General features: G+C 43.9%; 1 protein-coding gene across 1 annotated transcript in view; it reads left to right on the top strand.

Moving 5' to 3' along the window:
* Positions 1–536: 536 nt before the first annotated feature.
* Positions 537–24109, top strand: part of SLC38A1 (solute carrier family 38 member 1) — a 68143-nt gene continuing 44570 nt past the window's right edge. Inside the window, exons 1-3 of the mRNA XM_060166457.1 lie at positions 537–924; positions 18837–18951; positions 23339–23544. Coding sequence (XP_060022440.1) covers positions 23423–23544 — 122 coding nt within the window. The 5' untranslated portion in view covers positions 537–924; positions 18837–18951; positions 23339–23422. The remainder of the gene's footprint in view (positions 925–18836; positions 18952–23338; positions 23545–24109) is intronic.

The following is a 24109-nucleotide window of genomic DNA, read 5'->3' on the forward strand; positions in this document are numbered from 1 at the left end:
GCTCCCGCGCCCCGGCCCGGCCTTGGCGCTGACCCCAAAAGCGCCCCCCCAGTCCCGCAGGGCGCAGCCTTCCTCTCCTCCTTCCGCGCCCCCCAAGCCGCCCCCACCTCCTCCATCCCCGAGGGCTCTCCAGCCGCCGCCGCAGCTGGGCTCTGGGCTCGCTGCCAGGCCCCGGGCTCGCTGCCAGGCCCCAGGGGGGCGTGGGGCAGGTGTCCAGGCTGCGCGCAGCCTCTGCTCCCGGTGCCGCTGCCGGCGCGCCCCGCACACGCACGACCCGCAACCCCTCCCTCACTCCTCCCTTCTTCCCGAATGCTCAGTCTCCGCCGGCCGCGGTCGCTGCGTCCTCGGCAGGCGGTGACAAGGAGGTAGCAAGGGGCGGCCGCCGGCAGAGGCACCATGTGACGGGCACCGCTGAGTGACACGCAGCTTCGGTTAAAGAGCGGGCGTGCAGGAGGGGAGGCGACGGCACGCTGGACGCGGAGGAATAGCCTGACTTTCCCAGCTAAACCGTCACGAGCCATGGATGCACAGGGGCGACGCGCCCCCCAATAGGAGAATGACTGCGATTCGAGACCCTCGGCGGCCGAGCATGTGGATGTAAGTGCGAGGCTGGCGAGCACCGTGTGGGTGGGGGTTGGTGGTGGGGGGAGATTCTGATGCAATCGGCTCCGAAAGGAGGAGAGACAGGAGAGCGCGGGCTGGGGCAGCCACGCCGCTCCGCCTGAAGGTCGCCGCCCTTCACCTTCCTCGGAAATCCGCCACGCCACGCTGAGCCTCCCTGCCCAGACCTCACTGACGGAGGCCACCTTTCCTCCGCTGAGGCAGCCAGACCTTGACACAAAGGACATCGCACGGCCGGGGGAAAATCCCGGAAGGGCGGATACCTTGACGTCTCCTTTTGCCACTTTTCCTTTATTGCCCGAGGTAAGGTGATTTCGCGTTCCCGGGGAGAGCTGAGGGAGCGGCGGCGGGGAGGAAAGGGATGTTTTAGATGTGAGAGGAGGCGGTAATGCAGAAGTCATCCATGCGGCGAGAAAGGAAGGAGTGCACGGCTGTGCCGGATGCGTTCGGATTTTGATTTTAGGAAAAGTCCAGATCCCCGGTTCTCCTGACCGCCCACGACAGTGTAAGGAGGTGCCGGGGCCCCTTATTTCACCTTTGCATGGGTTCTGGCTTACTTTTGGAGTCTGTTTTCTTAGGGACAGATTGTGACACCAGATCTGGTTCAGTCACACGGGGGTTAGGGACCACGAGGGTCTGGAGAGCCCGGCCCAGGTGAGGGCGCGACTGCATACCCGAGGAGTGTTTGAATGCCGGGCAGTTGCGGGGAATTTCCTGTGTCCGCAGGGCCCCGAGGAGGGCATGTGATGTCCTCGGGACTGTGTGTGCGGCCGTCTGGGTCTCGGGGACTGGCCGCGGGTCGGGGAGCGGAGGCGCGGAGCCCGAGTAAACGGGAGCACGCTTGCCGGCCCTTCTCGAGCTCTGCCCCGCTCTCAGTATGAATAGGAGTGGGAGGATGCGGGTCGTGGGGTGGAGGTGAGGGGGTGATTGCTAAAGGATGCTGGCAGTGACTCACTGCCCTTTCCCGCCCCAAAGAAGTTCTTTCCCAAATGAAGAAGGAGAGAAGGAGAGAAGTGCCACTCTGAGAGCTGGGATCCGCTTCAGCTGGCGAACAAAAGGCCACCGCTTGCGCGGGGCGCGGGCGCGGACAGTCCTCGCCTGCACTCCCACCTCCTCCCTCCACCCCCGCATCTCGCTCGCTTCCCTAAACGTTGCCACAAAAGGCCTTTAACCTCGCCGCGGCCGTGCCCGGAGGAAGGTGTTCCTTCGCCCTGGTGCGCGTCCCCGCCCCGCACCGTAATCCGCCTTCCGGAGCATCGGGCTCCTCAGCGCCCACTGGGACCTCCAGGTTACAGGGCTGCCTGGGCGCCGCTTCCCTGCGGAATCGCCCGGCCCTGGGTTTGGGCTGAACTGTAGTCAGAGAAGGTACAAGTGCATATGGCGGCAAAAGGAATTTCGCGGTAAGCGCGTCACGGAGTTTCGGGTGCCTTTCACAGGCTGTCTTCGGCTTAGGAAGGTGGTGCTACAATTTTGAGAGTCCTTTGTGTCTCACTCTGCGGCGCGGACCCGGTTTTTATTGCACTGGTTCTACGGTGAAAACCTAACTGCCACCAGGATCACATACTTCCGCATACGAATCCCTGGTGATGTATTTCATGAGTGAAAAAAGACCCGAGAGCTAGGAAACAGGATTTATTTGCATTTGGAAAGGAATCTGACATCTCTGCCGTGGGTTTAAAAATTTTTAATATAAGGGGGAGGAGAGAATAAATCTATGGTTTGCAGACTGCTGGGCCCAACAAGGCTGTAATTTGTCACCTTGATAGAAGAAACTGTGCAGCAACTCGTGCTTCTTCTGACGTCAGAAGGACAACTGAAATAAAACCTGAGCCAGGCGGCTGGCTGGCCTCATTGTTAAATATCTCTCGCTGGGTGGGTATTCCTGAAATCTATGCGGAACAGCCGAGTCAGGGCTCTGATCCATGGTGGGCCCCCTGGATTTCGGTTTGGACCCCAATCTCAAAATGGCTTTACCCTTCAGAGTTAATTCAGTGTTCGGTATGTCGCCTTAGGCATCGAGAAACTCACCTAGTTTGGCTCGAGGTCTTAACCTTGACGTTTATTCACTTTTTTTCCCCCCCTCCAACATATTCAATGAGTTTTTCCTACTGAGGGTTTACGTGGCAGTTAGCAACTAGCAAGATAAAGTTCCTGCTTCTGTGAGACTTCCATTCTCCTGGGGGAAACAGACAATAAATGTACCTATAAATGAATTTTGGAGATTTGTTCCAGCAATGAAGAAATAAAACAGGATCATGTGATGGGGGAGGGTGCTTGAAACAGATGACCCTCTAGGAGGGCCTGTGTGAGAGGGGACATTTGTCCTGAGACTAAGAGGCCAGGAACCTGGTTATTGCTAGGCCGTCTTTTCCTCCCTCAGGGTGATACTTGAGGGCAAAGACCAGTCTAATTCATTACTGTTCCCCTAATGCCCAGCACAGAGTAGCTGCTTAATAAATGCCTGTTGCATTGAGACCTTGGCCAAAACATCTTGTTCAGCACTTTGTGCTACTGTTGACCATCCCTTTCTTTCTGTATCTCATTATTTGTTCCCCTGTTAAGTTGAAACGTCAGAGTCTTTTTCTACTCTGCTTCTCCTTCTCTCTTACCTTCTCTCCGCTTCTGAGCAGTTACCAGGTGCTGCAAATGCTCCACAAATCTGTTTTTTCATCTCCATTCCCACTGCCCGGGTTCAGGTCTCTGTTATCTGCCCTAGACAGGGCAATTGCAGTGGTCGGTTGGGATACAAGAACGGTGAAATGGACATTGAGGTGCCCCGAAGAAACCAGCGCTCTGGGGAGCAGATGCAAGCACAGCGCGTGGTAAAGAGTGAAGTAGCCAGCAAAGGAGGTGTGATGGGCTTCTAGCTGATCTCTGTACCAAGCTCTGCTCCCCTAATTCAATCTCGACACTTCCATGTGATCTATGTTTTCAAAACTCATTTTTAAAACTCATCTTGCTTCTGAAAACCTTCAGTGGGTTCCAGTTGCCTACAATTAAAGTCTAAATTCCTTAGCTGGGCCCTCGGGACCCTCCACAATCCTCACCTCTTTCTCCCAGTTCACCCTATACCCTTCCTTTCACTTTTCTGCCTCAATATGGATGTTGATTGCAAACTGGAATGCCTACTGAAATGCTATGTATTTGTGAAGGCTTAGCCTACATGCCACTTTTCTACCTCATCAAATGTGTCCACTGATCCCCTCACCTTTAAATAAAGATTTATCTTTCACTTTTTGCACCATCATCAGTCCAGGTGATGGAAGGTGGAGGATAAGGACATACACTTTGAATCGATCCCAGGTCTCCAGCCTGGGGACCTTGAGCAAGTTTTGTGTTTTTTTAGCATTTCTGAGCCTCGTTTCCCACCCCACCCCCCATTTGTTAAACGTGGTGGTAGTGGTATGATGAGTTATTCAGAAGGTTTAATGAGGATAATGGTTGTGCAGTGCTTGGCACAATGTTAGCAGTCCATATATATTGAATTAAAAGGGACTTCAGGTTTCTCATCTATCAGAAGAGATGGGGGAAGCTGATCAGGAAAGTTCCCCTTACCTCTAATATTCAATGAATATTTAATCATTTGAAAATACTCTGAAAATAATACCTTAATGGAAACTACCTGAATGTTCTCAGTCCCTGGGAGAATGTGCATCTATGAAAGGTGGTGTGCAGGTTCGTGGAAGGAAGCACATTCCAAATATCATAGATTTCACAGAAGGACAACTTAGAACACTTACCCTAAATTGAGTCTTTTAAAAACAGTGAGGCGGATGGACCTAGAGTCTGTCATACAGAGTGAAGTAAGTCAGAAAGAGAGAAACAAATACCGTATGCTAACACATATATATGGAATCTAAAAAAAAAAAAGGTTCTGATGAACCTAGGGACAGGACAGGAATAAAGACACAGACATAGAGAGTGGACTTGAGGACACGGGGAGGCGGAAGGGTAAGCTGGGACGCAGTGAGAGAGTGGCATGGACATATGTACACTACCAAATGTAAAATAGGTAGCTAGTGGGAAGCAGCTGCATAGCACAGGGAGATCAGCTCGGTGCTTTGTGACCACCTAGAGGGGTGGGATAGGGAGGGTGGGAGGGAGACACAAGAGGGAGGGGATATGGGGATATATGTATGTATAGCTGGAAAAACTAACACAACACTGTAAAACAATTATACTCCAATAAAGATGTTAAAAATAAATAATAAAAAATAAAATAAGGGAAGGGTTAAGTATGATAAGAAAAAAAAAACATTGTTACACTTATTTCTGGAAGTTGATCACATTTTATTCATCGGTTTTTCTACTCACCTCCTGTGTGTTAAGGTTACTACTAAGCATAAAGGAATTCAGTGATAGGGAAGCACCATGGTTTGGGGAAACTTTGCAGGCAGCCATGTTGCGATCAAGGAACTCTGTCTCAGGTGAAGCTACAGTGTGTCTTTGCCAATAACTAGCTGGGTCCACTGGGGCAACTCAGTTAACATTTTTTTTTTTTTTTTTTTTTTTTGCGGTACGCGGGCCTCTCTCACTGTTGTGGCCTCTCCCGTTGCGGAGCACAGGCTCCGGACGCGCAGGCTCAGCGGCCATGACTCACGGGCCCAGCCGCTCCGCGGCATGTGGGATCTTCCCGGACCGGGGCACGAACCCGCATCCCCTGCATCGGCAGGCGGACTCTCAACCACTGCGCCACGAGGGAAGCCCCAGTTAACATTTTTAATGCCTCGTTTTCTCATCTGTCCAATGCCGATGATAGTGTCCAAGCGGCCAAACTCACAGAGTTGTGAAGGTACAATGAGAACAGAGGTGAGAACATCCTTGAACAAGTTAAAAGAACTCAAGATGATAGTCGTCTGGAGTTAAACACACTGCTAATCGGCAGTTTTAGGAGACGGGTAGAGATGAACGATTCTCAACGTGAGCGTCACATTAGGCTCACCTCGAGTCTTTTAAAAGCTACCAGTGCCCAGACTCCATTTCCAGAGATTCAGATTTAGTCATCCTGGGGCAGAGCCCAGACATAGGAACTTAAAAAACAAAAAACAAAACAAAAACAATAACAACACCAGGGATAATTCTCATACGCAGTGGTTTAGATTTAAAAGCAAGCAAAACAAAAGCAGACATTAAATGAAGACTTCCATATATTGTTTGATAAAGTCTTGGTAATGTGAAATTATGAGCCTGACCGGCTTTTCCCCTGACTTGGCAAAGCTCACCAGTTGTTGACATCTTGGAGTCACAGCCTCAGGTTACAGTTTATAACCTGAATTTTCCCGGGCGTAGAAGCCCATCCAGTGATGCAGCCAGGGCCAAATAAAGATTTAATGTGTGGGTCTCAGTTTCCATGTCTTAGGAATGATGAAGATGATTGGAAAAGAGACAATGGAAAGGAAAAGGAAAGGGAGAGGTTATGGCCCAAGGTCTGGGAGGGGGAGGCTCTGAGTTGGGAGAGCAGCAGGACGGAGCACAGAGGAAAAGCTGGGCTTGGTTTATTGAACTGGTTTTGTTTATGTTGCAAACTGGTGGCTACAGGACCAAATGAAACCTGTGGGTAGATTTTGTGGGACCTCCACGTTCTCTTAAAATTGTTTGGAATTAGTTGTCAACATTTAAGTACAGTATCAGAATTTCACTTAAAGCCTGGGGATTTCTGGCATTTCTTGAAAAGAAACCAAAAGATCTGTCTTACTTTTACTGAAATAGATGAGACACATGTTCTCCAGTTTCTTGTGCCCAATCTGCTTTGCTCATTCAGCTTACCAACTTGGGCTCCTGCTGCATTTGTTTTTAAACCCTTAGTATTGGATCGGCCAAAAAGTTCGTTCGGGTTCTTCCATACCATCTCACGGAAAAACCTGAATGAACTTTTTGGCCAACCCAATGTAATCTGTAGATCTTAATGTTGGCAGCACATTAGAAACCCCTACAGAGCATTTAAAATATCCGTGCTTAGATTCCATCCTAGACCAAGTGAATCAGAAACTGGTGTGCATTAGGGGGGCAGATTATCACTGTTATTTTTCTAAAACTCCCAAGGTGATTTCTATGTGTAGTCAGAACTGAGTACTCCTAGTCTAAGTCACCTATTCAAAAGACTTGTCCACAAGCCCATCTTCTTATCTCTGAAATGAAAGTGATTCATTAAGAAACAGTCTACAGAATCATAAATTCAGAGGATTTTAGAAGTGGGAGAGATCTTTGAGAGTGCATCAGTTAATCTGAACTTCAGATTCTGTCTAAGACAAAGGTCCAAAGAGAAGAAAAAACTTGTTCAAGGACTATAACATCATTTGGTATTTAGTTATAGTGTGTTTTATTATATTTTCTCTTTTCAAATAATGGCACATTTTTTAATGTTTATATTTATAAATGAACCTCCTTACATGCAGTTTGAAAGCACTTCGTGGTGCTTTCAAATTGTCATTATTTCTGTTTTTCCTGGAGTATTTTGTTGGGAGTTAGCTGTCATAACAGCTAGGACTTAAAAAAAATAAACTCCTGTTTATTGTTTTTAGTTCAATAGTAATCCTTGATCACAGATATTACTATAGCAAAAACATACATGTGCAAAGAAAAAGAATTTCTCAAAGGCTGTAATATGCCAAGCTGTTTTTAAACTCTGTATGTGATTATTTAAATCCATGAATTTTCAGTTGATGAGAAAGACTTTTACTTGTGTGGTATTCACACTGCTCAAAGACACTCACTGTTTTAATTAAATCAAACTTTAGTTTTTGTAATGTAATATACAGTCCGTCCTCCTATATCCAGAGTTACAGATTAACTTCATTAACTTCTAGAGTTTATTAATATTTTCTGACTTTGAGAAATCAGAATAGTTTCAAAACATCTGAATATGGGTAGGTTAACTCCCCAACATCATAGGCTGGGCATGTTGATAACAGACATTTAAAAGATCATCTAGGTGAGTCAAAGATTTTAATGTAAAAAATAAAACTGTAAAAGTTATAGAAGAAAACATGGGAGGGAACTTCTTGGGGGATAAGGAGGGAAGGAGGCTTTTTTCCCTGTAGACTCTTTTGTACTTTATGAATGTTGTACTATGTACATGTATTACCTAGTCAAATATTTTCCAACAAAATGAAATAGTTAAATAAAAAAATAAAAATTAAGAAAATAAAAGATCATCTGGGAACCTGAACAGCCTTGTGGAGTGGTAGGAGCAGGTGCTGGGATACTGTGAATAAGACAGGACGCAGGGGGCAGTCTTTCCAGGGAAGTGAGCAGCTCATCTCTGCCCCGTGCAGAAATGGTCAGTCTTGATCCTCTGGTGAGCTTCGTTTAACATGGGGCTTCTCACCCTCGGCACTCTTGGCATCTGGGGCCAGATAAGGCTTTGTTGTGGGCAGCCACCCTGTGCATTGTATGGTGTTTAGCAGCATCTCTCTCCACTAGAAGCCTGCGACACCCTCTCACTTGTGACAACAAAAAATGTCTCCAGGCATGGTCAAATGGGCGCCAAAATGGTCCCCAGTTGAGAACCACTCCTTTAATACAACCCTTTCTCTGAACTTGTAGAAATCATGCCAAGAGTTCTCAAACATTCCAGGCATAGAGGCCGGGATGTTCATGATAAATACCTTCCATTCATATAGTACTTTACAGTTTTAAATGCACTTTCACGTAATTCTCACACGCCCGGATCAAATGTAAAAGAAATTAAGTGGCAGACTTAATGAAAACTGTGCTGTGGGGCTGTATGTGTTGCTTCCTTTAACTTCCCATTTTTGTTATGTTTTCCTGTGAAATTGTGTTTGTGAGGATGGCTGCTGTATTGTCTATAGACAGATTATCATAGCTTGCTTTTTCAATTTAGTCATCCCCATTATTGTTAACATATTTACTATCACCGTGTGCTGGAGAGCTAAGAGGGCTGTGGTCCCTGTCCTCGAGAAGTTGAAAATGTATAATAATTAGGGAACTGGATAACTCCATAAGGAGATCATGAAAATATATAAGAACTCTTGCTATAAGCCAGTGAGTAATCTATACAAAAGTGCTGTAAGAATTCATCACAAGTAAATAATCAGTCATGAGCTGGTCATTGGAGGAAGACCTCACAGAGAAGGTTGGCTTGAAATTAAAAAAAAAAAAAAAACATGCAAGCCAGCAAGATGGGCTTTGAAAGAAATGTTGTACTTAAATGAGCATGAGCTTGATGGGGAAGGGGTTTGCGGGAAGTATGTTAGGACCAAGATGGTGGAAGCAAAGCAGGAAACTGCTTATAAGTAGGTGCATCACAGGAATGGAAGGTTCAGAAGGAACATCGTGGGAGAGAAATTTAAAGAGAGAGGTAAGAGCAATCTGGGCCTTGAATTTGAGGTTCCAGGGATTCAGCTATTAGGAACAGTTATGATTGGCAAGGGAAGGGTGAAGAGGAATGTGCAAGACATGGATTTTCAGGAAGAACCTGCGTCTTCCTGAAGTGGGTAGGGCTCAGTAGGCAGCACGGGGGGAAGCGACTGGCCAGGCTAGGACTGGGGAGCTGGAAGGAACGAGAGGAAGGAAGGGACAGTATGAAAGAATGTTGATAGGACCTGGGGACTGATTAGATATCCGGGTTCCATGTCTGAGTGAGGAGGGGAACGAACATTATCGTGAACAGAAATAGAAAAGCTGATGTGTGAGGTCGGGTGATGTGTTCAGTGAGGCACGTGGAGTTGGAGGTCATGGCAAACATCCACGTGGGGAGGGCGGGCGGGCAGCTGGGGTCTGAAAACAATTTGTGGAAATTTTTCTGAGCAGGAGGGAACCTGAGAGATTGCCCCTCCCCTGCAGCCTTCTCAGTTTACAGATGAAGAAACACATGCCATGTTAAGTGACGTGATCATTAGCAAGTAGTATTTATGAGGAAGATCCTATTTCAAAACGCAGAGGATTTCTAGTTTTGTAAAATGAAAAGGCCTGGGGGGAAAAAGATAGGAAAGATGCCCTTGCGGGGTGAAGCCTGACACTTCAGGCTTGAAACTTACAAAGGAAAGAGTTTGGAGTGTGCGGAGGCAGAATGGAGGGAGAAGGGCTGCCCACACTGAGGCTGGGAGGAGGACAGAAGCTGGCAAAGGAGGCAGGAAGCAGCGTGTAGGAGGATGCGGCGAGGGGCAAGGTGGTGGAGGTCTGGAAACAGTGACCCTCCTGTGCAGGGAAGTGAAGGGATGAGGACCGAGAAAAGGCCACTTGCCTTGATTAGGAAGAGGTAGCAGTAGTAGCAGTGACAGTCACCCTCGCTTACCAGAATCAGGCCGAGCATGGACCCAATTATGGAGACTTTATAAGGACTCTGTAAGGTGGGTACTGCTTTATCTCCATTTTACAGATGAGGACACTGTGGTAAAGAGAAGTTAACCTACTTGCCCAGGGTCAGCACGGCTCCTGAAGGGTGAAGCCCGGATTTGCCAGTGGATCCTGGGTTCAGGGGAATGATGAGGTCGGGGGCAAGTTGTTCAGACTGTTTGCAGTAAAGACAGGAGGGAGGGGTGACAGTTCAAGGTTACTTTCCAGATATGAGGCTGAGCGTGACTGACAGAAGTCGGGGAAGCCAGTAGAGAGAAAGTGGGAGGCCAAGGCCTAGCAGAGCCGAGACATAAACACTGGATAAGTCATGAGTTGTTTTTTTTTTTTTTACATCTTTATTGGAGTATAATTGCTTTACAATGTTGCTTTAGTTTCTGCTGCATAACAAAGTGAATCAGCTATATGTATACATATATCCCCATATCCCTTCCCACTTGAGCCTCCCTTCCCTCCCTATCCCACCCCTCTAGGTGGTCACAAAGCACCGAGCTGATCTCCCTGTGCTATGCGGCTGCTTCCCACTAGCTATCTATTTTACGTTTGGTAGTGTATATATGTCCATGCCACTCTCTCGCTTTGTCACAGCTTACCCTTCCCCCTCCCCATATCCTCAAGTCCATTCTCTAGTAGGTCTGTGTCTTTATTCCTATCTTACCCCTAGGTTCTTCATGACATTTTTTTTTCTTAAATTCCATATATATGTGTTAGCATACGGTATTTGTCTTTGTCTTTCTGACTTACTTCACTCTGTATGACAGACTCTAGGTCCATCCACCTCATTACAAATAGCTCAATTTCGTTTCTTTTTATGGCTGAGTAATATTCCACTGTATATATGTGCCACATCTTCTTTATCCATTCATCCGATGATGGACACTTAGGTTGTTTCCATCTCCTGCCTATTGTAAATAGAGGTGCAATGAATATTTTGGTACATGACTCTTTTTGAATTATGGTTTTCTCAGGGTATATGCCCAGTAGTGGGATTGCTGGGTCATATGGTAGTTCTATTTGTAGTTTTTTAAGGAACCTCCGTACTGTTCTCCATAGTGGCTGTACCAATTCACATTCCCACCAGCAGTGCAAGAGTGTTCCTTTTTCTCCACACCCTCTCCAGCATTTATTGTTTCTAGATTTTTTGATGATGGCCATTCTGACTGGTGTGAGATGATATCTCATTGTAGTTTTGATTTGCATTTCTCTGATGATTAATGATGTTGAGCATTCTTTCATGTGTTTGTTGGCAGTCTGTATATCTTTTTTGGAGAAATGTCTATTTAGGTCTTCTGCCCATTTTTGGATTGGGTTGTTTGTTTTTTTGTTATTGAGATGCATGAGCTGCTTAAAACTTTTGGAGATTAATCCTTTGTCAGTTGCTTCATTTGCAAATATTTTCTCCCATTCTGAGGGTTGTCTTTTGGTCCTGTTCATGGTTTCCTTTGCTGTGCAAAAGCTTTGAAGTTTCATTAGGTCCCATTTGTTTATTTTTGTTTTTATTTCCATTTCTCTAGGAGCTGGGTCAAAAAGGATCTTGCTGTGATTTATGTCATAGAGTGTTCTGCCTATGTTTTCCTCTAAGAGTTTGATAGTTTCTGGCCTTACATTTAAGTCTTTAATCCATTTTGAGCTTATTTTTGTGTATGGTGTTAGGGAATGATCAAATCTCATACTTTTACATGTACCTGTCCAGTTTTCCCAGCACCACTTATTGAAGAGGCTGTCCTTTCTCCGCTGTACATTCCTGCCTCCTTTATCAAAGATAAGGTGACCATATGTGCGTGGGTTTATCTCTGGGCTTTCTATCCTGTTCCATTGATCTATCTTTCTGTTGTCGTGACAGTACCATACTGTCTTGATTACTGTAGCTTTGTAGTATAGTCTGAAGTCAGGGAACCTGATTCCTCCAGCTCCGTTTTTCGTTCTCAAGATTGCTTCGGTTATTCGGGGTCTTTTGTGTTTCCAAACAAATTGTGAATTTTTTTGTTCTAGTTCTGTGAAAAATGCCACTGGTAATTTGATAGGGATTGCATTGAATCTGTAGATTGCTTTGGGAGTAGAGTCATTTTCACAATGTTGATTCTTCCAATCCAAGAACATGGTATATATCTCCATCTATTTGTATCATCTTTAATTTCTTTTATCAGTGTCTTAAGATTTTCTGCATACAGGTCTTTTGTTTCCTTAGGTAGGTTTATTCCTAGATATTTTATTCTTTTTGTTGCAGTGGTAAATGGGAGTGTTTTCTTGATTTCACTTTCAGATTTTTCATCATTAGTGTGCAGGAATGTCAGAGATTTCTGTGCATTAATTTTGTATCCTGCTACTTTACCAAATTCATTGATTAGCTCTAGTAGTTTTCTGGTAGCATCTTTAGGATTCTTTATGTATAGTATCATGTCATCTGCAAACAGTGACAGCTTTACTTTTCTTTTCCAATTTGGATTCCTTTTATTTCCTTTTCTTCTCTGATTGCTATGGCTAAAACTTCCAAAACTATGTTGAATAAGAGTGGTGAGAGTGGGCAACCTTGTCTTCTTCCTGACCTTAGTGGAAATGCTTTCAGTTTTTCACCATTGAGGACGATGTTGGCTGTGGGTTTGTCATATATGGCCTTTATTATGTTGAGGAAAGTTCCCTCTATGCCTACTTTCTGCAGGGTTTTTATCATAAATGGGTGTTGAATTTTGTTGAAAGCTTTCTCTGCATCTATTGAGGTGATCATATGTTTTTTCTCCTTCAATTTGTTAATATGGTGTATCACGCTGACTGATTTGCATATACTGTAGAATCCTTGCATTCCTGGAATAAACCCCACTTGATCATGGTGTATGATCCTTTTAATGTGCCGTTGGAATCTGTTTGCTAGTATTTTGTTGAGGATTTTTGCATCTATGTTCATCAGTGATATTGGCCTGCAGTTTTCTTTCTTTGTGACATCCTTGTCTGGTTTTGGTATCAGGGTGATGGTGGCCTCGTAGAATGAATTTGGGAGTGTTCCTCCCTCTGCTATGTTTTGGAAGAGTTTGAGAAGGATAGGTGTTAGCTCTTCCCTAAATGTTTGATAGAATTCGCCTGTGAAGCCATCTGGTCCTGAGCTTTTGTTTGTTGGAAGATTTTTAATCACAGTTTCAATTTCAGTGCTTGTGATTGGTCTGTTCATATTTTCTATTTCTTCCTGATTCAGTCTTGGCAGGTTGTGCATTTCTAAGAATTTGTCCATTTCTTCCAGGTTATCCATTTTATTGGCATAGAGTTGCTTGCAGTAATCTCTCATGATGTTTTGTATTTCTGCAGTGTCAGTTGTTACTTTTCCTTTTTCATTTTTAATTCTATTGATTTGAGTCTTCTCCCTTTTTTTCTGGATGAGTCTGGCTCATGGTTTATCAATTTTGTTTATCTTCTCAAAGAACCAGCTTTTAGTTGTATTGATCTTTGCTATTGTTTCCTTCATTTCTTTTTCATTTATTTCTGATCTGATTTTTATGATTTCTTTCCTTCTGCTAACTTTGGGGTTTTGTTGTTCTTTCTTTAATTGCTTTAGGTTGTTTATTCGAGATGTTTCCTGTTTCTTAAGGTAGGAACGTATTGCTATAAACTTCCCTCTTAGAAGTGCTTTTGCTGCATCCCATAGGTTTTGGGTCGTCGTGTCTCCATTGTCATTTGTTTCTAGGTACTTTTTGATTTCCTCTTTGATTTCTTCAGTGATCACTTCATTATTAAGTAGTGTATTGTTTAGCCTCCATGTGTTTGTATTTTTTACAGATCTTTTCCTGTAATTGATATCTAGTCTCATAGCAGTGTGGTCGGAAAAGATACTTGGTACAATTTCAATTTTCTTAAATTTACCAAGGCTTGATTTGTGACCCAAGATATGATCTATCCTGGAGAATGTTCCATGAGCACTTGAGAAAAATGTGTCTTCTGTTGTTTTTGGATGGAATGTCCTATAAATATCAATTGCGATCATCTTGTTGAATGTATCATTTAAAGCTTGTGTTTCCTTATTTATTTTCATTTTGGATGATCTGTCCATTGGTGAAAGCTGGGTGTTAAAGTCCCCTACTATGAATGTGTTACTGTTGATTTCCCCTTTTATGGCTGTTAGTATTTGCCTTATGTATTGAGGTGCTCCTATGTTGGGTGCACAAATATTTACAATTGTTATATCTTCTTCTTGGATTGATCCCTTGATCATTATGTAGTGTCCTTCTTTGTCTCTTCCAGTAGTCTTTATTTTAAAGTGTATTTTGTCTGATATGAGAATTGCTACTCCAGCTTTCTTTTGGTTTCCATTTGCATGGAATATCTTTTTCCATCCCCTTGCTTTCAGTCTGTATGTGTCTCCAGGTCTGAAGTGGGTCTCTCGTCGAAAGCATATAGATGGGTCTTGGTTTTGTATCCATTCAGCCAATCTGTGTCTTTTGGTGGGAGCATTTAGTCCATTTACATTTAAGGTAATTATCGATATGTATGTTCCTATTCCCATTTTCTTAATTGTTTTGGGTTCGTTATTGTAGGTCTTTCCTTCTCTTGTGTTTCTTGCCTAGAGAAGTTCCTTTAGCATTTGTTGTAAAGCTGGTTTGGTGGTGCTGAACTCTCTCAGCTTTTGCTTGTCTGTAAAGGTTTTAATTTCTCCATCAAACCTGAATGAGATCCTTGCTGGGTAGAGTAATCTTGGTTGCAGGTTTTTCTCCTTCACCACTTTAAATATGTCCTACCACTCCCTTCTGGCTTGTAGAGTTTCTGCTGAAAGATCAGCTGTTAACCTTATGGGGATTCCTTGTGTGTTATTTGTTGTTTTTCCCTTGCTGCTTTTAATATGCTTTCTTTGTATTTAATTTTTGACGGTTTGATTAATATGTGTCTTGGCGTATTTCTCCTTGGATTTATCCTGTATGGGACTCTCTGTGCTTCCTGGACTTGATTAACTATTTCCTTTCCCATATTAGGGAAGTTTTCAACTGTAATCTCTTCAAATATTTTCTCAGTCCCTTTCTTTTTCTCTTCTTCTTCTGGAACCCCTGTAATGCGAATGTTGGTGTGTTTAATGTTGTCCCAGAGGTCTCTGAGACTGTCCTCAGTTCTTTTCATTCTTTTTTCTTTATTCTGCTCTGCAGTAGTTATTTCCACTCTTTTATCGTCCAGGTCACTTATCTGTTCTTCTGCCTCAGTTATTCTGCTATTGATCCCTTCTAGAGTATTTTTAATTTCATTTATTGTGTTGTTCATCATTGCTTGTTTCATCTTTAGTTCTTCTAGGTCCTTGTTAAATGTTTCTTGCATTTTGTCCATTCTATTTTCAAGATTTTGGATCATCTTTACTATCATTATTCTGAATTCTTTTTCAGGTAGACTGCCTATTTCCTCTTCATTTGTTAGGTCTGGTGGGTTTTAATCTTGCTCCTTCATCTGCGGTGTGTTTTTCTGTCTTCTCATTTTGCTTATCTTACTGTGTTTGGGGTCTCCTTTTTGCAGGCTGCAGGTTCGTAGTTCCCGTTGTTTTTGGTGTCTGTCCCCATTGGCTAAGGTTGGTTCAGTGGGTTGTGTGGGCTTCCTGGTGGAGGGGACTAGTGCCTGTGTTCTGGTGGATGAGGCTGGATCTTGTCTCTCTGGTGGGCAGGTCCACGTCTGGTGGTGTGTTTTGGGGTGTCTGTGGACTTACTATGATTTTAGGCAGCCTCTCTGCTCATGGGTGGGATTATGTTCCTGTCTCGCTAGTTGTTTGGCATAGGGTGTCCAGCACTGTAGCTTGCTGGTCGTTGAGTGAAGCTGGGTGCTGGTGTTGAGATGGAGATCTCTGGGAGATTTTCACCGTTTGATATTATGTGGAGCTGGGAGGTCTCTTGTGGACCAGTGTCCTGAAGAAGAAAGAAAAAAAGAAAGAGAGAGAGAGAGGGAGAGAGGGAGGGAGGGAGGGAGGAAAGAAAGAAAGAAAGAAAGAAAGAGAAAGAAGATAAAGTAAAATATAATAAAGTAAGATAAAATAAAATAAAGTTATTAAAATAAAAAATAATTATTAAGAAAAAAATGTTTTTTTTAAAAGAAGAAAAAAAAAACGGATAGAACCCTGGGACAAATGGTGGAAGCAAAGCTATACAGACAAAATCTCACACAGAAGCATACACATACACACTCACAAAAACGAAAAGGGGAAAAAATAATAAATCTTGCTCTCAAAGTCCACCTCCTCAATTTGGGGTGATTCGTTGTCTATTCATGTATTCCACAGATGCAGGGTACATCAAGTTGATTGTGGAGATTTAATCCGCTGCTTCTGAGGCTGCTGGGAGAGACTTCCCTTTCTCTTCTTGGTTCTCACAGCTCCTAGGGCTCAGCTTTGGATTTGGCCCCGCCTCTGCATGTAGGTCGCCAGAGGGCATCTGTTCTTCGGTCAGACAGGACGGGGTTAAAGGAGCAGCTGCTTCGGGGACTGTGGCTCACTCAGGCCCGGGGGGAGGGAGGGGCACGGAGTGCGGGGCAGCCTTGCGGCGGCAGAGGCCTGTGTGACGTTGCACCAGCTTGAGGCGCGCCGTGCGTTCTCCTGGGGAATTTGTCCCTGGATCACGGAACCCTGGCGGTGGCCGGCTGCACAGACTCCTCGCAAGGGGGTTGTGGATAGTGACGTGTGCTCGCACACAGGCTTCTTGGTGGCGGCAGCAGCAGCCTTAGCGTCTCATGCCCGTCTCTGGGGTCCGTGCTTTTAGCCGCGGCTCGCGCCCGTCTCTGGAGCTCCTTTAAGCAGCGCTCTTAATCCCCTCTCCTCGTGCACCAGGAAACAAGGAGGGAAAGAAAAGTCTCTTGCCTCTTCGGCAGGTCCAGACTTTTCCCCCAGACTCCCTCCTGGCTAGCCGTGGCGCACTAGCCCCTTGCAGGCTGTGTTCACGCCGCCAACCCTAGTCCTCTCCCTGCGCTCTGACCGAAGCCCGAGCATCAGCCCCCAGCCCCGTCCGCCCCAGCGGGTGAGCAGACAAGCCTCTTGAGCTGGTGAGTGCCGGTCGGCTCCGATCCTCTGTGCAAGAATCCCTCCGCTTTGCCCTCCACACCCTGTTGCTGTGCTCTGCTCCGCGGCTTCGAAGCTCCCCCCTCCGCCTCCCGCAGTCTCCGCCCGCTAAGGGGCTTCCTAGTGTGTGGAAGCCTTTCCTCCTTCACAGCTCCCTCCCACTGGTGCAGGTCCCGTCCCTATCCTTTTGTCTCTGTTTATTCTTTTTTCTTTTGCCCTACCCAGGTACATGGGGAGTTTCTTGCCTTTTGGGAGGTCTGAGGTCTTCTGCCAGCCTTCAGTAGGTGTTCTGTAGGAGTTGTTCCACGTGTAGATGTATTTCTGGTGTATCTGTGGGGAGGAAGGTGATCTCCGCGTCTTACTCTTCCGCCATCTTCCCCTCGTCCCCCAAGTCATGAATTTTGTGTAAGAAGAGAGAAAACACCTTTTCTTATGAGAGTGCTTACTGGGTCCCAGCCTTTCACTACTGAAGGCCATTCCCTGCCTCCCGAGGACCCCAGGTTTTCAAAGACTATCAATTTTAAGCTTTTATTTTAGTTGAAGTATAACTCTCTATCCTCTAGATACAGAGCTGGACTAGAAAGACGTGGGAACAAATATTGAGTGGGCCAGTCCATCACACAGTGTCTTAGCGATTGAAATTGTATTTTTGTTTATTTATCCCCCAAAGTAATTTTGGACAACGTTTGAGTTATAGTATATTCTTTGGTTTGGTTTTCCCTCTACAATTTTTTAATCAGCTTTTGCTAAACCAATATAACCTCTTATTACTCAAGAACGTGTACCTTGCTCCCTCTGCTGTAGCGAGATTCATCTGAGTGGGTGTTCTGTGCACATCTGGCCTCCATGTCTTTGCCTGTGCTGTTTCCAGTGCAAGGAATGCCTTCCCTACCCCAGTCTAAATCCTACCTATTTTTAGACATAGTTCAAGTCCTAACTCTTTATAAAACCTTACCTGATTTCTGCAGGTTCCAATTTCCTTCCTCCCTCCCCCCACCTCCCTCCCTCCCTCCCTCCCTCCCTTCTTTCCTTCCTTACTTCCTTCTTTCCTTCCCTCCTTCCTTCCTGTATATACATATGTATGTATGTATGTCTCTGAAATCTTTCTGGACTTATTCTTTGTTCTATTGTACAGTTTGGTCTCTATCACGCAAATGTTTTATGATATACTGTCACTTTATATAGGAAGGTCTTGCTTGTTTCAGTAGGTTGTAAGCAACGTAAGAAAGACCAAACCAGGTTTCTCTATGTATCCTCTCCTTTGATACATATCACCAGGAAGAGTAGAGAAGAAGTTTCTGTATTTTACATTGGTACTATTAGTAAAACGTACCAGTAAGCATGGCAAGATAATAATGCTTCTTCAGAATACCTCACAAGATTGCAGTGAAGGATCAGAAATATTCTATTTGTAACCTATTATAAATGTTGGGAGATAGTAATTGTGGTTGGATTAGCGTCAAGATCTTCACATGATGACCCCATTCGGTCTTTTAATTAACTGTATAGTCTGATAATTGCTTCAGTCTTTCAGTGAAACTATAATTCTTTTGTTTCTTAAACTCAACCTGCACTTCCTGTGTCTTTGTCGTTGGCCGTGTTTTCCTTCATTGAAAAGTCTCAGCTCAGGGCCCATCTCCACCTGTCAGTCTCCTGTCCACCAGGCAGTGTGACTGTCTAGCAGTAGTAGGTTGGATGTCAATATATGGCACAGTCAAGCGGTTAAGGAGCATTTGCCGTAATGGTGTAGACCCGTGTTTACGGACATAACTCAGGATAGGAGACCATATCTTGTTAAGTGAAAAAATATGTTTTAAAAACTCTGTGGTATGATTTCCATTTTTGTAAATGTATACATATTTTTAAAACATTTGTACTCATTCTTTTCATTTAACAGATATTTATCGAGTGCCTACTGTGTGCTAGGCACTATATCTATGTGTGTAGAAAAATCCTTGAAGGTTATACTCCAATATATATACAGTGATCATCTCTGCTTGCTGAGATAACAGGTGACTTATTTCTTTTTATTTGTTCTTTCTTTCATTTGCAAGCTTGTATTTTCGCATTTTTCTACAAAGCCCTGTATTATTTATTAACAAGGAACTAATATACTTTTAAAAAACATTTCTGTCCTTCAAAATACCTACTATGTAATATTACATGAAAGACAGACTAAAAACAGGCTAAAATTCCAATGTTAAATAAAAAAGAGAGAGGAGAGAGAGCTAGAGAGGAAGAAAGAAAGGAAAAGAAAAAAAGAAGAAAAGAAGGGAGGAAGCACGTGAAACTCTAACAGTGACCCATTTTGGGTGGTGGGGTTTCTTGTACAATGTTCACTCTGAAGATTCTACAGTGGGCATATATTAGCTTTAGAACCAGAAAATTTTTGTTTTCTTTTCCAAGAGCCAGTTCAAATGTGATTTTTCTGTGAAGCTGCCTCAGATCCTTTTCAGACTTTTAAAATCCTTTCATCACCTAGCACTCAATAAGTATATAATAAATGGAATGGATGGTACTTCCTAAGTGTGGCCTCAACCTTAGTGACAGATGTCACTAACTTTGTTAATTTTCCCCATTTTTCCAGTTTTTATTTTCAAGAATAAGTTAGATTTCAGATAGGTTATTTCACAACAATAAAAATTTATCCTAAATTTAAAAAAAAGAAAAGGAGGTTACAATACAGAGAACACACAGAGAGACGAAAGACCATATGAGGACAGATCGAGAAGACAGCTATCTGTAAGCCAAGGAGAGAGGCCTCAGAAGAAATAAAACTTGCCATTACCTTAATCTTGGACTTCTGGAACTGTGAAAAAATAAATCTCTTTAAGCCAAAGGCAAAAATGTATCCTATGTGATTAACTTAGAACTGGCATTTGCCTAATACTGACATAATTTTAGTGGCCAGAACTTACTCTGTTCTTTTTATTCTTTTCCTTTTTGGTCCATTGCACGTGTGTGTGTGTGTGTGTGTGTGTGTGTGTGTGTGTGTGTGTGTATGTGTAGTATATATTTGTATTCACACACATATATTGATATGAAAGTTTACATTCAAACAGTAGACTCCAGATCTGTTGTTAGTCAACTTTTCCTCTTCTCAGAAATTTCTTGTCTAGTACCCTGTCTCCTACAAGTTTTTAGAGAGAAAAGGACTCCTTAACCCAGATTGGAAACGCCATCCACTGAGTGAACTTTTTTTTTCCTTTTTTTAAGATTTATTTTATTATTTACTTATTTATTTATTTAATTTATTTCTTTGGCTGTGTCGGATCTTAGTTGCGGCACGCGGGATCTTTGTTGAGGCACGTGGGACTCCTCGTTGTGGTGCATGGGCTCGTCTCTAGTTGTGGCGTGCAGGCTGTCTCTTCTCTAGTTGTGGGGCGCGGGTTCTAGAGCACGTGGGCTCTGTCGTTTGCGGCACGCAGGCTCTAGTTGAGGCACGCGAGCTCAGTAGTTGTAGCGCGCAGGCTTAGTTGCCCCGTGGCATGTGGGATCTTAGCTCCCTGACCAGGGATCGAACCCCTGTCCCCGGCACTGTAAGGCGTATTCTTTACCACTGGACCACCAGCTAAGCCCCCACTGAGTGAACTTCCTAGCAACCCCACGGTATCACCTTAGTGGCCTCTGAGGGAGTCATACAGGCAAGAGGCCGTGTGCCGAGACTCCTAGGGGTTACCCAGCCCAGTCCACTGTGCAGCTTTCTTCAGAGGGGGCCAAGGGGTGACAAGGGGGCTTAACCTTTCTGATGCACTTCAACTTCTGCAAAGTAAAGACAGGCTGTAAATGCTGCTGCTGTGTGAAGACACTAAAAGCAATTAGTCATGGCCCAGGCTCCAGCACTACCACCCTAGCTAGAAGAATCAGCCCTGAGCTGCCAGGTTAGCCTTAGACCAGGAGTTCGGGGAGCTCCAATCTCCCATCTCCTGGCTTCCTGCTTTCCAGGAGAGGCCCTGCCCTGCAGGAAGGGTGAGGCTCCTGGAATCTGAGGTATTAGACAGTATTTATCTTGTGGAAGCTGTAAAGGATCTTGGAACCAGGGAAGATTCATTCTAGACAGGAGACGATGTGAATGGAAAGGAGTAAGGTGGGGCCTAGCTGTGGGGAAGAGAAGAAGGAAATTCTTTTTTTTTTTTTAACATCTTTATTGGAGTATAATTGCTTTACAATGGTGTGTTAGTTTCTGCTTTGTAACAAAGTGAATCAGCTATACATATACATATGTTCCCATATCTCTTCCCTCTTGCGTCTCCCTCCCACCCTCCCTATCCCACCCCTCTAGGTGGTCACAAAGCACTGAGCTGATCTCCCTGTGCTATACAGCTGCTTCCCACTAGCTATCTGTTTTACATTTGGTAGTATATATATGTCCATGCCACTCAATCACTTTGTCCCAGCTTACCCTTACCCCTCCCCGTGTCCTCAAGTCCATTCTCTAGTAGGTCTGAGTCTTTATTCCCGTCTTGGCCCTAGGTTGAGAGGAAGGAAATTCTTAAAGAAGTATCATTCTGGGGTACTTTCTAGGGGTCCTGAAAATATTATCAGTTAGCAAAATGCTTCTTCGGATATAGTAGGATGCTTAGATGGGCACATTGGAGCTTTGACTCTTAGCTAGGTTACAGTTATCTTATGGAATTCAGGATCAGACAAAATATCAAAACATCCTCCAAGATGGATCATCCATTGGAGGTTAAAAAAAGATCTCGCTGACATTCTGCTTCATTCCATGATCCCCATTGCCTCACTGAGATTATCTTAGTGAGGCTCTTGTACCTTTACAGGCCTTACTTTTGAAGTTGCATTTACCTCTTAAAAAGGTTCCTGGACCCATTTCCAGTGTGTGTGCGTGTGTGTGTGCGTGTGTGTGTGTGTAGGCTTCCCCACACCCACAATTGTCAACTCAATTCTGACACTGTCCACTGGTAGATAGAATGAGATTCTACGGGTCAAGGGCTCCATGCCACAAGGCTGCCCTTCACTTCAGACACCAGTCACAAGCCCAGGTTATTGCCTTTGCTCCTGACTGACTGGCCATAAATCAGAGGTTCCCGTGACCCCCTCCTTGGGTTCCATTAATTTGCCAGAACAGCTCACAGCACTCAGGAAAACCCATTTACTCACTAGGTCACCAATTGATTCCAAAAGATATCAGAGGATACAAATCAACAGGCAAATGTAGAGATACACAGGGCGAGGTCCTCAACACAGGAGCTTCAGTCCTTGTGGAGCTGGGTGCCCAGTACGGGGTGGTGTTCTGGGTCCCTGGTATGGATATTCTTTGAACCTCCTCCTTTTTTTGCTTTTTATGGAGGCTTCATTACATAGGCATGATTGATGAACTCATTGGCCACTAGTGATTGATTCAAGCTTTGGCCTGTCTCCTCTCCCCGGAAATCACGGGGTGGGACTAAAAATTCCAACCCTCTAATCACATGTTTGGCTCCACTGGCAACCAGCCCCCATCCGTAGGTGCTTTCCCAAAGTCACCTCATTAATATACCAAAAGACATTTATCACCCTCAACACTTAGGAAATTCTAAGGGTTTGGGGAGCTGTGAACCAGAAATAGGAACGAAGACCAAATATGTCTTCTTTATAATAAATCACAGCACCATACCTCTGTTGCCACCTGCTTTTTGATTTGTGATGCTGTGTGTCTGAAACTCTTTACCCCCTTCTATATTATTGGTGACCACTCAGAAATTTAAATCACAGTCATCCATGTGGGAGAAAATGTGAACTCGGCAAGTCTTTCATTTCTGTGAGGAAATACAGTTTCAGGTGGATTAACCTAAATCCCCTGAGTATGAGTTTTTAATTCCCTAACTCCCTGACATGGAGTGATTTCACTGAAGAGACTGATTTAATCTCTTGCAGTTGATGGATAAACGGTTTGCTAAATTTCAGAACACAGATATGTCCTTTGCTGCTTGACCTCCAGGTTGGGTGGTTGATCCTACATGATGCCATTTATTGAGGATTTGCATTTTTATTAAACTGGGATTGCTAAATCAGATGTGCTTTTGTGCCTGTTCAGTCTGTACCCAGCTATATGTGTGCCCTGTGGTCTGACGCATTAAAATAACCTATTCGCTTTCCTTTTAAACACACTGCTTCATAAAAGGGCATCTCTGTTGCCTACAGATCACATGGTATTCCTATGAACGTGAGCATAAAGATTATGGGACATGACTCATTTTATAGTTAAAAATGGAGGAAGATTTATGAAAGACAGAAAATTTACAGCCTCTATAACTTGATGTACCAAGATTGCTTTAATGCTTTGAATAGCAAAATGTAAAAGTTATGTTATCAGCAAAGCATTTGTGTGTAATAGCTTATGTGTAATCAGTGGTGATATTCGTATGTTTAATTATTTTTCCTTGTGTTGTATTTTAGGGGTGTGAACCTTATATTTTTGCTGCTATCCATTTGTAAATACACTCAGAAAAGGAGGATTTGGACGACAGGCACTTTCTAAACATGATGCATTTCAAAAGTGGACTCGAATTAACTGAATTGCAAAACATGACAGTGCCCGAAGATGATAACATTAGCAATGATTCCAATGAGTTCACCGAGGTAGAAAATGGTCAGATAAATAGGTGAGTATTTTTCCACGAACAGTTTCTCTCCAGTGAAAGAAATGTCTCTAAAATATCATTCTGGTTTTCAGTTATTCTCTTGAATATTCATTACTAAAGTTATGCTCCATTTGAAGATGTAATTTGAATTTCATATGTGACATCTGTTGGGCATCGTCTGCAATAGCAGATGAAGCAAATAGGAAAGTAATTTATTCATCCTTTCAAATCTTTCAATTGAGTCTAATAAAAATGTATAAATACATTGGACCACAACCAGCCCTAACTTTTCAAAAGCTCTGTGTTTATGAATCAGACCAACTGTTGGAGTTTCACTGCGTGCCATATCTGAATGTGTACTACAGTCATCTGGCCTTGCACACGTTAATCAAGGAATGGTCAAAGTCGCATTTGTCAATGTTCCCATGTTAAAATGACAAATACGCCACTACAAGCATCGTTTGTAATACGGATTTTAAGTAATAATAACACAGAGCCAAATGGCTTTATGAGAAATAGTAGATGAAACAGTACATGAAACGGAGAAATAGTACATGAAAGAGAAAGAAAAGAAGAGATACAGTGA

The sequence above is a fragment of the Lagenorhynchus albirostris genome, chromosome 11, assembly GCF_949774975.1.
Source record: "Lagenorhynchus albirostris chromosome 11, mLagAlb1.1, whole genome shotgun sequence".
Classification (NCBI taxonomy): Eukaryota; Metazoa; Chordata; class Mammalia; order Artiodactyla; family Delphinidae; genus Lagenorhynchus; species Lagenorhynchus albirostris.